This window comes from Cyprinus carpio, chromosome A2 (genome assembly GCF_018340385.1).
Source record: "Cyprinus carpio isolate SPL01 chromosome A2, ASM1834038v1, whole genome shotgun sequence".
Lineage (NCBI taxonomy): Eukaryota > Metazoa > Chordata > Actinopteri > Cypriniformes > Cyprinidae > Cyprinus > Cyprinus carpio.
In genome coordinates, this window is record NC_056573.1 from 15,347,780 (window position 1) to 15,363,932 (window position 16,153).

Below are 16,153 nucleotides of genomic sequence, written 5' to 3' on the forward strand. Positions count from 1 at the left end.
AATTATTATGCAATGGCTATCATCTGGTTTCCTGGAAGCAAAGTTATAAATCAATAGCAAAAACAAAACCTGGATGACAAAACAATAATAAGAGCCTTATGAGATACTATACTTTGGCCCCTCTCTTTGCCCCTGGGCTATACAAATCACTGATGATTAATCATCATGTGTCCCAGTATTAGACAGCAAATCATTACTTACTTAAGCAGGGTTGTAGTTTAAGCCTGCAAGAGTGTTTCAAAATGTTTTTGTCGGGGAAAATGTGTTACTGCCCCTTTTTTAGACATCTGGAAGTGATTAAATGCGAATATAAAGGAGAGATGAAGTGTGCTTGGACTGCAGAAAGCAACAGGATGAAGAGTAGTGTGCAGCTAGTGCTGTTGTGTCTCAGCCTGCTCATCTCCAATCTTCATGGAGAAGAAGAAGTCAAGACAGATTCGAGCATAGAAATGCCACTTTCATTTGATGAGCCAGATCTTCATCAGTTTGAGGTGAGGGATAAACTTTGCTGGTAGTAAATTTACTGGTCAATCAAACCGGGGCAAGAATGCTGTTTCAACAGGCATCTTTCTTTTAGCATGGATTTCCTTAAATATAATTCATATATAGTTTTTGCAAAATGATAAATTGCTTTAGTGGCTTATTTGTAACTTAATTCCATAAGTAACTGTGCTTTACATGCTGTTATTAATAAGCAGTTGGACATTTTGTAAAGATAAACAATAGCTGTTGTTGTAAATGGTCCTCTCTTGACTCGACACAAGATCATTTCAATGTTATATGCACACCATGTCTAAGCATCACTGAAACCCTTCTGCGGATATTTTGGAAGTCTTATTAGTGCATAAACAGAATAAAGGATCAGTGTTTGATTTTTATATGTTTGTGTGCGAGTTTTGCTTACTTTGAGTAATGTATTTTTTAACAATCCTTTTGCAATGTACAGAGTACGAAGACAGACGGTCTCCACAGAGAAGGAAAATACAGCAAAGATAGTAGCTCTTGTGCCACCAAATGTAAGTACACATCTAATAAAGTAACCTTTGCATAATCTCCTGAGATGATTTTTCCAGCTGCAGCTTTTTCAAATTGTAATAACCCTACAGGGTTGTGAATGATAATCAAGCCATAATCAAGCTCTCTCTTTGATAACTATTAAAATGCCAGTAGTACTGCATGTTACAAGATTTCATCTGCAAAAAATATAATCTGCAGTTTGCAGCTGTATCTGTCCTCATAATTGTTTCACAATGCAAAAGATGGTCATGTAAAATGTGTGACCAGAAATGTAATATTTTCAATCTTTTTGTATTGATCTGAAGGAGAACAGCAAGACTAAGAGAAAACAGCCATGTACAGGATGTCTTGATCCTTTAGGAGACAGTGGAGATCCAATGGTATTCACTATCCTCTGTCAGTTCATTAAAAAGAAATGGCAAAATAATATATAGGCAATATGTACTGTAAATGGAGAAAAAATGTTGAGCAAAAGCTTCACCAGTTATGTGATTTTATATTCTAAAAATATATTGACTTGCTTTACACTAAATTCATCTTTTGGTTTTCTCAGTTCAAGGTCTATCACCGCACCAAGAGACAGGATAAAAACAGGAATAACAAACGGAAAAAACGTCCCGGACGTTATAGCCTTTTAACAATCAGTGTAGGTTTACAGGTATTCACTATTCTCTGATCAGCCTGTCAGCATGCCATTTAAACATATTAATAGTTATTTTTTATTAAAGAAATAGAATGACTTGCTTTTTGTGAACTTATCATTTGCCTCCCTCAATTAAAGAAGCCCAAACAGACTGTCAAAGTCAAGAGGGATGCTGAAGGAAAAAGACCCTTGTAAGAAAGTTAAAGCATTGTACTCATCAAGGCTCCTTCCAAGGTAACATACTGCAGCAAATTTATTTACATAATATGAAGGGAAAAAATAAAATTGTACTAGGTGGCTTAACAGACATTATTGTATGTTTTCTCCTTACAGGTACCTGAATCAGGAAAAATAGGAATTGCAAGCCCGAATTGCATATAAATACACCAACATGTTTCATAAAGAGTGTTTCAGGCTCAGGTTATGCTTGTGATAATCATTTATATTTCTATAGCTTTTCTTTTCCAAGTATATTTTGGTTAAATAGTAACCTCTATCGGAAATAAAATGAATTTACTGAATTCTCCCCCGTGTGTAATTCATATTGGCATCACTAGGGGGCAATATTTACACAAGCGATAGTCTCTCGAACGAGCTTGGCTTCTGTTAAAACATCTGTTAAAATCTTCATCTCTTAATTACAATAAAGCATTTGTGTTTAAAAAATCAGTCTTTTATTGTGTGCAAAACACTGTAGGTTTCTATATGTAGGCTTTCTATGAAGTTTTGGCTGTACTGCCTTTTTTGTGAAGGAACTGACATGTTGATATTGTCAAGCATAAACAGTCTGTGTGTGTTGATAGCTTCTGTGGGATACAAACTGCATAACTATTAGTCCTCTTTTGTATTTGAGTAGTTCTGCCAGTTTAATGTGCCAGAAATGTTGTTGGCCTGAAAAGGCATACAAAATAGTAGCCCTATGTTTTGTGCCAGGAATTTGTAAATACATTAGTGGTCCAAAGTAAATAGAAAAGCAACACCCCTTCTTTCTTATCTGCATAATCCTTGATAATGCATAAAACTATTCGCACATTTCACTTTGTTGTTTTTTAAGCATCTAAAATGTTCTGGAACATTTTGTTTGAGATCACACAAGGCCAGTATGTAGTACCATTGCCTTCACACTGAGACCCAAGAAGTAACCACAAGCAACCATGCAAAAACTATTTGCATGTACACAGATATGTACAATGTAAGTAGTGCAGTTGTTAGACTACAAAGTGAACAGCACTTTTTTTTTTCTAAAATTTAGAATTTGAAGCTTAATTACAGACCATATACTAAGGCATAACATAACATAACATAACAACATATAACATAAAACATTTTTAAATAAAATTAATTGTGTGCACAAGTTATTTTAAATAAATAAATACTCAGAGCAACCTTGCTACAAATAAATAGGTTGTGGCTGTGCATTACATTTATGTCATGTGCTCTCTGATAATCTTTTTTTAAAAAGGCATGTTTGTAGACTCTTGCTGGAACCACACATGAGAACAGATACGTTCACAGTATGTTTAGGTGTGGGAGCAAAGCTCTGCGTGCATGAGTCACAGTAAACAGACTCTGTTCTCACAGGAAGAGCAGACAGAAACAATCTACTCTGCCTTCAGGTAAAACCTGAATCTTTCAAGGTAAGAAAAGCATGGCATTATCAGTTTTAAAAGATTATTGTCTTTTTAGTTAGACGTTAATATGATCCAGATGTTAACTGCTGAATTTGCACAGTTTGGGAGATAAGTCTTGAACAGAAAATATGCAATTACATCTAATGCGAACATTAAGATAAACTACCATGAACTGTATTAAAATGTGCATGTCTGCTATTTGAAAATAATTATAGGAACGTTTGGTTTTTAACTTATCAGATCAATGTTAAATGTGTATAGTGATCCAAATTACTGAAAACATGTTGGGATCAAGTCTGACTGAAGTAATACTCATTTAAAGTCTTTGAATAATTTATAGTTTGATATCAAAGCTATTTGATTTGAAAGTATAAAAAATGCATTCATGCATTGACTATTTATTTATTTTAATATATATATGTATATAAAACATTGCACTTCTCTGGAAAAGGGAATGTTTAAAGAGAAACGTAAAAAGTTTATAAGCAAATGTTGGATTACACAGGAAACCTGGAAAGGATTTACAATGTTTAACTGATATGCATCTCTACTTTCGGTTTATCTGTGATTTTAAGCATGCATAGAAAAAGGCATCTGATAAAGGTGGAGAGGGAATGTTTGGAATGAAGCTGTTTCACGCCTGTGGCAATAAAATATCCTGTCTGTTAGCCATATGCTTTCTCTCTACTTTTGTGGAAGATAAAAAAAAAGATTCTTTATCTGTAAATCTGAGAATGCTTATTAATTTCCCTGTCTTTTTGCATATAAAAATCTAAAAGCTTTCAAACCATTGTTTTTATTTTCAGAGCTTTAGAAGAAGAATGGAGACCTCAGACGAACACTATTATGACTACCCCGAGTATGAAAACAACAGCTCCAACTTCAGCTACGATGACTATCAGACCATCTGTGAGAAGGGCGACGTGCGCTCCTTTGCGAGGATCTTCCTCCCAGCTGTTTTTGTGTTATCTCTTGTGATTGGTTTAGCAGGCAACGCTCTGGTTGTGGCGGTGTATGCATACTGCAAGCAACTGAAAACGATGACTGACACGTTTATACTTCACCTAGCTGTGGCAGACCTTTTGCTGCTCCTAACATTGCCCTTCTGGGCTGCCGATGCTGTCCACGGGTGGGAACTCGGGGTCACCGTCTGTAAACTCGTATCTGCCCTGTACACCATCAACTTTACCTGTAGCATGATGCTGCTGTCCCACATCAGCATGGACCAGTACTTGGCTTTGATGCCAGGAGCCAGAAACACAGGCATTACACGTGCTTTTCAAAAGAAGCATTGTGTAAAACTCTGTCTGGTGGTCTGGACCTTTTCGTTTTTTCTGGGCGTCCCTGATTTGGTGTTGTCAACAGTCAGAGAGCTTCCTCATAAAAAAAGCTGCATTGCAATGTATCAATCGGACATGGCGCTCAGGGCTAAAGTTAGTTTGGAAGTAATGGAGGTCGTAATAGGTTTCTTGATACCTTTATTAGTGATGTTGTTCTGCTACATCTGTGTAGGCCGAGCCCTACTGAAGCTCCCTCAGGAGAGGAGGTGGAGGAAGTGGAGGTCCATCCGTGTGCTGTTGGCGATGGTGGGAGTCTTTGTGGTCACGCAGTTGCCCTATAATGTGGTCAAGTTCTGCCGGGCCATGGACATCATGTACATGTTTGTCACTCACTGTGGGGTTAGTAAAGAGCTGGACAAGGCTACTCATGTCACAGAGAGCCTGGCGTTGACACACTGCTGTCTAAACCCTGTTCTGTACACGTTTGTCGGTTCCTCCTTCAGACAACATGTATTGAAGTGTGCCAAAGACTTTGGAGATAGGGGGAGGAGGTTGGCACATACGAGAGAGCAACAAGAAGTGGATATCTCCTTGAATTCTCATTCACAGTCCCAAGAGACCAGCACTTTTTCCATTTGAACAAACTGAAGAGTAGATGTTCACTAGCCTGTGAAGCTTTGCACCATCTCCCCCTTTGCAAAATATGTACACATTTACAGGGAAAAAATTAGTTAAGACATAAGGCAGTATTTTGACCAGAAAGGTAAAATTCTAGCTGAAGTAAAAGCAAAGATGCAAGATATTGATAGTTGGGATGTTGACTACTAGCGGACTGATGGCGAGTTCAAGTCCTCCTTTTTGAGTCGATGCATTCAACTGACTTTTGTCGAAGCATGATGTCTTTTTTTTTTCTTTTTGCATTATATTCAACAAGATTGTCTTAACTCTACATCTACAAAATAATGAATAAAAAAGAAGAGTTTACACTCGTAGGCTAATTATATGACTTTGTGACGTTCATGTCCAACTAATAAATACAACCTTTCCCACATGACTTGGAAACACCTTAATAAACAGCATTGCCACTGAGAACAGCGAATATAGGCTAATGGTAGCCTACGGGCAAGTCTGGGAAGTTCGTATTTACAAGTTGGCATGTCTGTTAGGGGACTTCATTTTGGTCAGATGGCGATGCATCTTTTCTTTTGTAATAATATAAAAAAAATTTTTTAAATAAATAAATAAATAAAAATGACCAACTACTTCTACAAAGGTAAAACCCATGGTAAAACCATGCCATATAATAGCTGGTCTTAGCGAAAGTAAAAGTGACGTAAGGTGTGGCCAAGCATGGTGTTCCATACTCTGAATTTATCCCATTCAAATGCACACACACAGCAGTGAGTAGTGAAACGCACCCGCCCGGAGCAGTGAGCAGCCATTTTTTTTCAGTTGCTCAAAGGTCTCACCTCAGTCGTGGTATTGAGAATGGAAGAAAGCACTCTAAATTCACTCCCCCCCCACTTACATTTCCAGTTGGTACTGAGACTCTGACCCGTGACCTTCGGGTTACAAGTCCAACTCTAACCATTAGGCCATGACTGCCCCAAAATTTAAGCTGGTCTCCCAGCCTGGCCAAGCTAGTGTTCAGCCCTCGAAACCATCCTGCAAACCAGCTGTTTCCCAGTCTTAATTATGACTTGTCGTAGCGTTCATGTATCTTTAACCTTTAATGTAGCCTACGTTTAAAAAATGTTCTTCCTGACACAACTTGAATGCAAGTCCACTAAATGCCACGAATGAAAAGTCAGAATCTCCATAATCAGAGAAAATAAATGCTCTGTGGAGAATATCAGAACAAAAATGGACAAAAACATGTTATTCATCCGCAAAATATTTTATTTATAAAGAATGTGATTTTTTCATCATAAGACTTCATAACTAAATAATATCATCATAAACTAATGTTCCTCTGCACAGAAGAATAGCCTATTATGTTCACTGACATTGAGCACATTTTCAGCTTTTTCATTTTTAATTGGCTCCATGCAGTTTATTCTTCATTCTTACAGAATTTCATCATTTTAGGATGTACAAAATGTTCTGAAGAATTTGAGGAGAAGCAGAGCAGCAATCTTGGCCAATTGCTATGGGTCACAGGGGTGACATAGCATTCGTATTACCTCCAGCTGACAAACCAAACATTCCAAATATAATCCACTGGAACTTTCACCATACTAAGTCATAGAAGCCTAGATTTTTTGTTTCTCAAAAGATACTTCAGCAAGAAATGCAAATAGAATATGCATTTAAAAGCATGTATGTTGCATACAGGCCTAGTATTTAGATGCATTTATACTGAAATTAAATGGAAGTTATACTTTTACCTTGTTTTTATTTTGCTTAACTTTATTTTTTGTGAATAATGTTTCTGGGAAAATTGAAAAAATTAAAACGTTTTGATTTTACTATAATTCTAAAATGTGTAAAATAGTGGACCTAGTTATGGCCAAACCTTTGACTGTACGTGTTGATATAGAGGTAATAAATACTTTTAAAGTTCAACGACCTTTAGAGAGACAAGATGACGGTTTCTAAATTGAATCTATTTTTTAACACTGTATGAACTATCCATAAGAGGGGAGCATGTAGAAGATTGTGAACAAAACAATTAGCAAAAAAGTCCTTTACTCTCAGCCAATTCCTAAAAAAGGAAGTTTTTGCTACCCCCTACTGGTTTGTTAAGGTCACAAGATAGCATTTAATAAAACATAAAAGAATTTTAAAAATTGTTCCTTAAAATAATAATGCTGTATGTGAAATTATCAGTAAAAGAAAGATGCGTAGCTGCTGTATACTGAAAATAAGCAGAGGCCTTGAGGCATTTAAAGAAATTGAGAAATTGTGACAACCCAAAATAATGCTTCATGTGTTATATTGCAGTGTTACAAACAAATAGGTTTCTTCAAAACATAAATTATCACAATACTTGAGCAATAGCAAGCGTTTTTTTTATATAAAACTTGTTTTAAAAAAAAAAGTGCAACAGAACAAAAACATTGCTCTTTTGATTAGAAAACCTACATAGAGAAAATAAAGTTACTTACAGTAATAGAAGGAACCTGCATAAGGCACAATCTTGTGGAATGTATAAAAGATTATCGAAGGCAGTTTAACATCTTTTTGTACTCTAAATCAAAAACACTACAGTTCAAATTATATCGGTCCACTTTTTAAATTAGGTAGGATTGCCTCCACACAAACAATAAAAAAAACAAATGAGCTTTTCACAACAAGGTGAACAGCATAGTGATATTCCAACATGGCAGTCAGTAACAAAGACAAACAATAACTCAATATAAATATACACAGATGAGCGTCACAGTGTTTCTATCAATGGACTACAAAACAACCAACATACAAATAATTAGTGTTGTGGTTAAATGTTTAGACACACAATAAAGCCATTCAAATGAATGTCTGTGTGTGTGTGCGCGTATGTTTGCACTGTTAAATTATATTATACATTTTCATGTCGAATTGTAGAGCTCCTGCTTACAATATGTGATAAAAAGATAAAGTAAGAACTGTTTATAATGTATCAGGAAGAATAAGATGGTGGCACAGAAAGGACAAAAATAATGAACAAAGAGATGATCGTCAGGCACATGTTTCAACAAGTGTACAACCAAAGTTTAGTGTGTCATGTTTGGGTGGTTATAATTCCTCAGATTACATTCAAACTGCCCTCCATTCACGCCTATAATTTACACCATCACTCATCAGGAACAATGAGTGAAGTCACAAAACTCAAAGCAAACTAATAACTGTATCAAACAAAATGACAACAGACAACAAGTGTCTAAAGTACAGGTGGGAGGGCTTTATCTTTCCTGTCTTTTCCTTTGAAACGTTAAGTCACAGTTGAAGGCAGACAGGACAACACTGTTAAGGACTTATAAACCCAAGTGAAGGCTGAAATGTAAATGAATGTGAAACTGAGCGCAGGCCAAGGTTCATGGAGCAGACGCTGAGGCAGGAATGCAGCCGTTGGCAGTGGGTGGGGGGGGGGGGGACTCATTACCTCCTTTTGTCCTATGAAAGCAAGTGTGGACCGGTGTGGCATGAATCATGCTTTAATAATTAAGAATCTGCACATCAAAAAGGTCACAGACTCCCTCGTTGTCATCAAGGTTGAAATTGTAATCCACACCAGGGTTTGGTGAAAGTCTTAACAGGGGGAAAACTACCGGGGTTAAACACACACACAAAAAGGTTATCACAAAGAGCACAGATTGGGTTTATCCAATACACATTTACCAAATGAATAAATAAATGAATAAATAAAAAATATATTTTTTACTGTAGTGTTAAAAAAAACTGGAGGTCAATAAGATTTTTAAATGTTTTTGAAGCTCTTATGCTCACCAAGGCTGCATTTATGTGAACAAAAAATACAGTAAAAACAGTCATATTGTGAAATATTACAATTTAAAATAATTGTAATTTTTAAAATATAATTTCTCCATATGATGGCAAAGAGCAATAATGTGCATATTCGGTGCAGATATAGCCAAAAAGTAAGATGAAATTCTCATGTTGTAAATCAGTGGTTCTCAACTTTACTCCAAGGTCCCCCTCATCTTAAAATCAACACTGAAATTCTACATTTTTTTTAGGATTCTTTGATGAATAGATAGTTCAAAAGAATAGCATTTGTTTGACATAGAACACTTTCGTAACATTATAAAATGTCTTCACTACCATTTTATCAATTTAATGTATCTTTGCTGAACAAAATGATTTCTTAAAAAAAAAAAAAAAAAAATTACTTACCCAAAAACTTTTTTAAAGGGGTCAAATGATGTTGCTAAAAAGAACATTATTTTGTGTATTTGGTGTAATGAAATGCATTTATGCGATTTAAGGTTCAAAAAACACTTTCCATAAAAAGAACATTATTTTGTGTATTTGGAGTAATGAAATGTATTTATGCGATTTAAGGTTCAAAAAACAGTGATTGGCCAGCTATCCAGTGCATAGTAATTGGCCGAATAACTCAAGCGTGTGACGGAAATGTTACTCACCTTAACATATTGTGATGCGTTGTCCGGCCGGAGTGACGAGAAATAAACATAAAACCCATTATAAACGTGATATAAACATGATTTCTAGTCGTGTCCTCTTTTTGAAGGCAAAAACAAAGTAGTTTTGCGTTCTCAACGAAACAGCGTAACACACTGCGGCCTTGAGTGAGTGGCGGCCGGAGGCCTAGAGTGAGCGGAGGCCGGCTTGAGAAAGCAGAGAAGAGAGAACGGTGCGGCCTGTGGATTCTAAGGATGAGTGTCCGTTGGGCTTGCAGCAACCACATGTGATGACCCCGGGCTGAACTCTGCTTCATCCACGGTGAAAGCCGATCCGGTGATCCACAGTGCAAAGTTGATGTATTTCCTCAGCGACCAGCAAGGATCAGCTCCAGGCATGACAAAGCGGATATCGTCCTCTTTTGGAAGGCCAAACAAAGTAGTTTTGCTTTCACAATGAAACACACAGCGTCAATACGACATGGCGTATGCGACAAGGTTACTACAACGAGAATAAAAGGTACGCCTTCTTTCTTTGCATGAACATCTGGGTGGTGTTATGCAAATCTTCCCACATACTGACATAGAGATGTGGGGGGCGTGTTTAAACGAGGTATTTTAGGAGGGCGTGGACGAGTCTTAACTTTGATAAAGAATATCTCTTTGGATTTGAGACTTTAGTCTTTGCAACTTTACAGATCTTCTTTATGCACCAAGAGCTTGTAACACTCCAAAGAGAAAGGAAAAATTTAAATTGCATCATATGACCCCTTTAACTTTAACCTTTAACCCTTTAAGTGTATTTTGTTTTTTTTATGTTTCAATACTATACAGATACATACACAAATAAATAAACAAACAAACAGCAAGTCAACACTTCTTATTAAAAACCTATCTTTTCAGTGCATAATCTTTTGGTGATTCTCAAAAAGCAATTGATTTCCAATTTTATTTTTATACCTTTCACAATATAAAGGATCTAATAGCAAGGTAGCATAACATACATCAATGCCATAAAACAACAAGCCAAAGGCAAAAGTGAGGAAAAACTGGCATGCATAGGAGAAAGAAACCTTGAGAGGACCGTCACTGAGCCGTGGGGACCCATCCTCCTTTGGTCAGGACATATTAAAAAGATTTATCTGCACTGCTAGCTATGACTAATTGATAAGGACAACAGTGAGCTGCTTCAAGTCAGAACACACATAACCAAAAGAAGCTACTCTGTGTGACCACAAGGGGGCTGTGCAGAAGGCCAACACTGACACAAATAAATGACTGGAAAACGTTTTTAAAGAACTTACCATCTGAAGACATCATTTCATCAATGAGGTTAGAAACACCTGGAGGAAGAAGAAAAAGGCGAGTGTAAATTTTCTTCTTTAAAATACAAATATATATATATAATGGCTATTTCCATTCCAAAATCTTGCATGCATATGCATGCATGCATAGATAGATAGATAGATAGATAGATAGATAGATAGATAGATAGATAGATAGATAGATAGATAGATAGATAGATAGATAGATAGATAGATAGATAGATAGATAGATAGATAGATAGATAGATAGATAGATAGATAGATAGATAGATAGATAGATAGAATTTAATAGATAGATAGATAGATAGATAGATAGATCCTAATAAAAAAAACACATTTTGGTTTTAGATTTAAGGACAATTTTGATGAAAGGTTTTGATCCACTTCAAATGTTGACTACTGTATATAATTTTTTAATTCTAAAATAATTGCTCTGGAAAAATCTTCTGATTTTATAATGGCATCCATGTCACCTTCTCTCTCATCCCTCATTTCTTCCAACATGGATTGCAGATCCTGACCCCCCATCTCCCTCTGCTGTTCTTCAGGGCCACCTAGAGACCCCTGCATCAACAAACACTGACTGACAGGGGACGCAGAGTTGCATTCTTAATAAAAAAAAAGAAGAAGAAGAGGAAAAATATAAATACAATCAATCATATTCAAATGCTTTATAATAATTTTCATATACATTACAGTAGAAATGTTGGGGATCCTTAGAATTTTTTTTTTTTTTTAAAGACACACTTTTGTTCAGGAAAGATGTATTAAATTGATCAAAAGTGACAGTAAAGACACATAATGTAAGAAAACATTTCTAAGTCAAATCAGCATATTAGAATGATTTCAGAAGGATCACATGAAACTGAAGACTGAAGTATTAATGCTGAAAATATTAGCTTTGCCATTATAGCAATCAATTACATTTTAAAACATAAATTAAATAGCCATTTTAAATTGTAATAACATTTCACAATATTACTGTTTTTACTGTATTTGTGATGGTGAGAATAACTAAAATGACTATCAAAAACATGAAAATCATTTTACTTACCCCAAACATTTGAACGCTAGTGTATATTCATGTATAACCATAAATAGAGTGGTTGGACAAACTAATGTAAACACCCATTATTATAGGGGTTAATATAAACACAATGTTTGTTTTTCACTGTAGCCTGCACAAATGATCTTTTCCTCTATATTCTCTTGTTTTAAATCAGAGTAGTATAAGTTGTGTTCAGCAGTGTTTAGTATAAGCCGTCTGTGAAATGTGTGATTTGTCAGACTTCCAAAAACAACAAATCATGGAAGCCTGTGTACCAGGAGCATCTGTAAATTTAATGGAACAAATTACTTTTGTATTTCAAGAACATCAGTTTTTACGATTATGACTGCATACACAAAATATGGCAAGACTTTATCAGTGAAGAATAGCGGTCAAAACTTGAAAGTGAATGATAGGGACATCAAAATTCTCATATCCCATTCTAATAAGCAGAGAGAATAATGACTGGTGCTACAAATATCAATCACACAGTAAGGAACGAGGCCAGTATGAATGAAAGCAGTACCCATGTGCATATCAGGGGATGTGGAGGATGGTGTGAGTTTGTGCTCTGCAGTGGGGCTTTTCAGCGACCCACACTTTATATCACACAGCTCAGCTGAGGAGATCGGGAACCTCTGCAGCCCTGCTGGAGTACTAGGAGGAGTTGGCATGGCAGAAATGTCATCTACAGGTGGGACGGGGACAACAACAGGCTTGGAGCAGCTTGTCTCTCTGTTTATCAGCATCACCTGGATGGGAGCTGAGTGACTTCGCAAGTTCACCTGGTACTTTTTCTGACCATTGTGGCCCTGAATCAACAAAAAAGGGATGGAGATGATAAACAACCAAAAAAAGCAAAGAAAAGTAAATATATATAAAACGTACCATCTCAGGCACTGGGACCTCCAGCTGTGTTCCTGATGGTGCCATGACAGCTAAAAGAGTATCCCCACTGAACGCATCACATATGTCCTCATGTGTCATGTAGCTGTATGTATACAATGCTAAGGAACATGTACCAAGTGATAATGCAAAACATCCTCACACCTTTTGTATATTTTTCACACAGAAATGCCCCCATGATACATGAGATAGGAGGAAAAACTATATTTCATTGCTTCTGCAAGCAAACCCAAAGTTTTCCAGGGAAATGCAATATAAATATATATATATATATTTTTTTTTGAGAGCAAGCAAAAGCATTAAAACGTGAGATGGAAAACATTATAATTCACTGGTTTTGCAATCTCCTGAGAAACTGCATTCATTTGCAAAAACACAAAACTGAGGATTGACAAAATATGAGGTGAGAGGGAAAACTATATTTCAATGGTTTTGCAATTGCAAGCAAAGTTTTCCGGGTGAACTTTTTTTTTTCACTTTTTTTTTGTTTTTTGAGAGAGAGAGAGAGAGAGAGAGAGAGAGAGAGAGAGAGAGGGAAAAAAAGAAATATAAGATGAAGAAAATTTGTAATCCATTGCTTTTGTGTTCTCCAAAAAAAAAAAAAAAAATTGCAACACAAAAGTATTTCAATATTGCTGCATTCTATCAATCAGATGTGTATTTTCTCGGGGGGTGGCGATATTTTTCCCTAAGAACCTAAAAGCACTGATATATAATCTTCCCTCAAATCTCATATTTTTTTCCATCACCATGTCCCCTTAAGAGGCTCTGTTCCATGACATTATAAGTTTTGAGATAAAAAGGCTGAACTTTGCATAAAACACTTTAATCCAAAGAGGAATAACTGGTAGGGTAAGGCTTTGGAAACTCTAGCATAAACTGCAATAGACTGGAAACTGGAAAAACTGGACTGGGGCCACTCAAATACCCAACAACAACACCACACAGTCAAAGGAGGACTGGTTATAGCACTCAACATGTAATTAGGTGCACTCATTTGACAATGGCATTTTTCTGGGACTGTTAATTACCAGAGGAACCTACCAAAAAGGGAAAATTATCAGACTAGAATAAAGAAAAAGAAAAATTGAGAACTTTTTCTGGCTGATACACTGACAGTGAGGATATCTGCAGCTGGAGGGGTCTTCATTCAGGTGTTTGATGCTTTGTTGCAGACATGATTTCTGCATGTCCAGCTCTCTCTCTTGAATATCCAGATCAGCAATATTTGCCTTGAGAAGTTCAACCTGCTCAAGAACTTCCTGAGGCTGGCAGCCTGAACTCTCCCCTCTAATCAAGAATGAGAATAAGAGACTACTAAGCACGCAAAGAATGCACACAACATTACAATATGCATATAAAATTGTAAGGAAACATTTGATAGCACACTGATAACTTCCCTACTCTGTGTACTCACTTCCACTGAATGGTGTTTTTGGTCTTTTTTTCAATGAGCCCAATGCCTTCCAGAACATTGGTGATGTCGTAGATTCTCCTCTTCTGTTTGACGGCCAAACTGTCTGCAGCCTATGAAAATAATCACGTTATTTTCAGAGACCATCCAATCAGAAGAGAGGAACTGGCTATTTACAGGACCAAACAATAGCTTGGGTTTATATATACTTGCAAAACTGGGTTTAGATAACTGAGTAGCTCTGGACTGTTATCAGGAGAGTTTATCATGAGTAAGTGTGCCATCATGATAAGCATGGGCAGGTGTGCTGACTCCATGTACTGAAATACACATAATATCTCCACTATCGATCGTTGTATGACTGCTGATGGAAATATAATGCAAAGTAACAAAACGTGGGGCACATTCCACGAATACTACACAATTTGGTGTCCCATTTTGTTTTTAAAGCACAGGCACATATCCTCAAATATCTTTAAAATAACTGAATAAATAAAATGAATCATAATAAAAACTAAAACTTTTCATTATTAACTAATTTAATTACTAAATAATAATAATAATAATAACAATAATGCAACACTTTTAACACAAATCTACAGGATAAAAAAAGGAAAATTCTTTAAAAAATTGTGACATCCCAAAAATAACATCATTTGTACCCTTTCACAGCATTTCTGCATGCACATAAATGATCTCTTTTTCTAAATTTTTACATAAAATTTATTTTTGCATTTTGTAAAAGAAGCAGTTGATTATGTTACTGCATTGAAAAAAAAAGATCAAATATTTTATTTAATGTGTGGAATAAAATCAATCAATAAATACATAGATAGCAAAACTCTTATTTAAATAATATACTTTTCTTGATTTTAAGCAACTCCCATTTGCTGAAGAAAAAAATACTTTTAATTTTTTAGAGTTTAGGAGTCTATTTTAGAGGTAAATAGCAGGTGAATAGACTGAATAATATCTCCAATGAATTCACACAGAGCGTCTCTGCTGCCTCAAGCGTCAGGTAAGGTAACAAACACCTTCTGCGGGTTTCTGTTCAAAAACCCGTCACAGTTACACGCCATTTATATTCGCTCTTTAACACTTTATATTAACTACGAGCCAGACACGTACTTCTGTATATCTCTTACAGTAAGAGCCTCACAGGACAGCGAAAGTCCACTCAGGTAAAAAACAGTTTCTTTGTGTAACTTTTACTCTTGACAGACGTCCTCACTGAACAGTCTCCCAAATTTCATTCATTCCCATCGTTCATTCTTTCCGCCACTTGTAAATGTATTTTAACCCACCACTTTGAGATCGAGCACTCCGTCTTTGGCCTCTTGAAGCAAAGTAACGAACTTGACCGTGAGGAGACCCAAACTCTTCTCATGGCGACTGGACCCGTTCGGTGCCGTGTGAGGAAAACTTGCGCTGTTCGACTCAGCCATACCATCCAAACGTCCGGTGTTAGGGACGAAATTCAGAAACTCACTCTTTGTGTCGTTCAGAGGTATGGAGGTCGACCTCAGTTTAGATGGTGACGGTGAGGGGGAGCAACAATCATCTCTTGCACTTATTTACCTCAGGCTACACTTCTACTGATGGCTCGAGGGTTTTTAAATGAGAGGAAATGACGTTGGATTACCGTTACTATGACAGCGTCTCTGCTTGAGCGTTCGAACCATAGACTGTAAGGTTCGAACCGAGAACAGTGGTTCGAACATGTGTACACGCAACTGAAATGCTTTGAGAATTCAACACACTTTTAAAATTTAATTGAATTCTCCAAAATTACACAACAAACACAG

At 36.4% G+C, this 16,153-nt stretch overlaps 2 protein-coding genes across 4 annotated transcripts; one reads left to right on the plus strand and one right to left on the minus strand.

Annotated features, from left to right (window-relative positions):
- Positions 1-305: 305 nt before the first annotated feature.
- On the plus strand, positions 306-5,557 carry LOC109076612 (atypical chemokine receptor 4-like). 3 transcript variants are annotated; one of them, XM_042774874.1, is made up of 6 exons: positions 306-491; positions 939-1,016; positions 1,323-1,397; positions 1,571-1,675; positions 1,799-1,896; positions 1,995-2,326. In XM_042774874.1, the coding sequence occupies exons 1-5, from the start codon at positions 321-323 to the stop codon at positions 1,853-1,855; spliced, it is 486 nt and encodes a 161-aa protein (XP_042630808.1). In that variant the 5' UTR covers positions 306-320; the 3' UTR covers positions 1,856-1,896; positions 1,995-2,326. The 3 variants fall into 3 exon arrangements, with proteins under 3 accessions (XP_042630808.1, XP_018947838.2, XP_042630798.1); XM_019092293.2 differs by lacking the exon at positions 306-491 and adding an exon at positions 4,098-5,557 and having other exon boundaries at positions 933-1,016; positions 1,799-1,894; positions 1,994-3,297; XM_042774864.1 differs by lacking the exon at positions 306-491 and adding an exon at positions 4,098-5,557 and having other exon boundaries at positions 1,571-1,663; positions 1,799-1,894; positions 1,994-3,297.
- Positions 5,558-7,489: 1,932 nt separating this feature from the next.
- On the minus strand, positions 7,490-15,949 carry e2f5 (E2F transcription factor 5). Its single transcript, XM_042774883.1, has 8 exons — positions 15,653-15,949; positions 14,352-14,461; positions 14,063-14,224; positions 12,917-13,025; positions 12,555-12,840; positions 11,454-11,588; positions 10,960-10,998; positions 7,490-8,817 (listed from the first exon to the last, which is right to left on the minus strand). Exons 1-8 carry the CDS (start codon positions 15,791-15,793, stop codon positions 8,708-8,710), a joined length of 1,092 nt encoding a protein of 363 aa, XP_042630817.1. The 5' UTR covers positions 15,794-15,949; the 3' UTR covers positions 7,490-8,707.
- Positions 15,950-16,153: the final 204 nt, after the last annotated feature.

Excerpts from the sequence above, each read along its gene's own strand:
- e2f5 (XM_042774883.1), bottom strand. The coding sequence starts at position 15,793 with ATGGCTGAGTCGAACAGCGCAAGTTTTCCTCACACGGCACCGAACGGG. Across the intron at positions 14,462-15,652 it reads GAGTGCTCGATCTCAAAGTG|GCTGCAGACAGTTTGGCCGT; the intron begins GTGGGTTAAAAT and ends TTATTTTCATAG. Across the intron at positions 12,841-12,916 it reads AGGTCCCAGTGCCTGAGATG|GGCCACAATGGTCAGAAAAA; the intron begins GTACGTTTTATA and ends TTGTTGATTCAG.
- LOC109076612 (XM_019092293.2), top strand. The coding sequence starts at position 4,113 with ATGGAGACCTCAGACGAACACTATTATGACTACCCCGAGTATGAAAAC.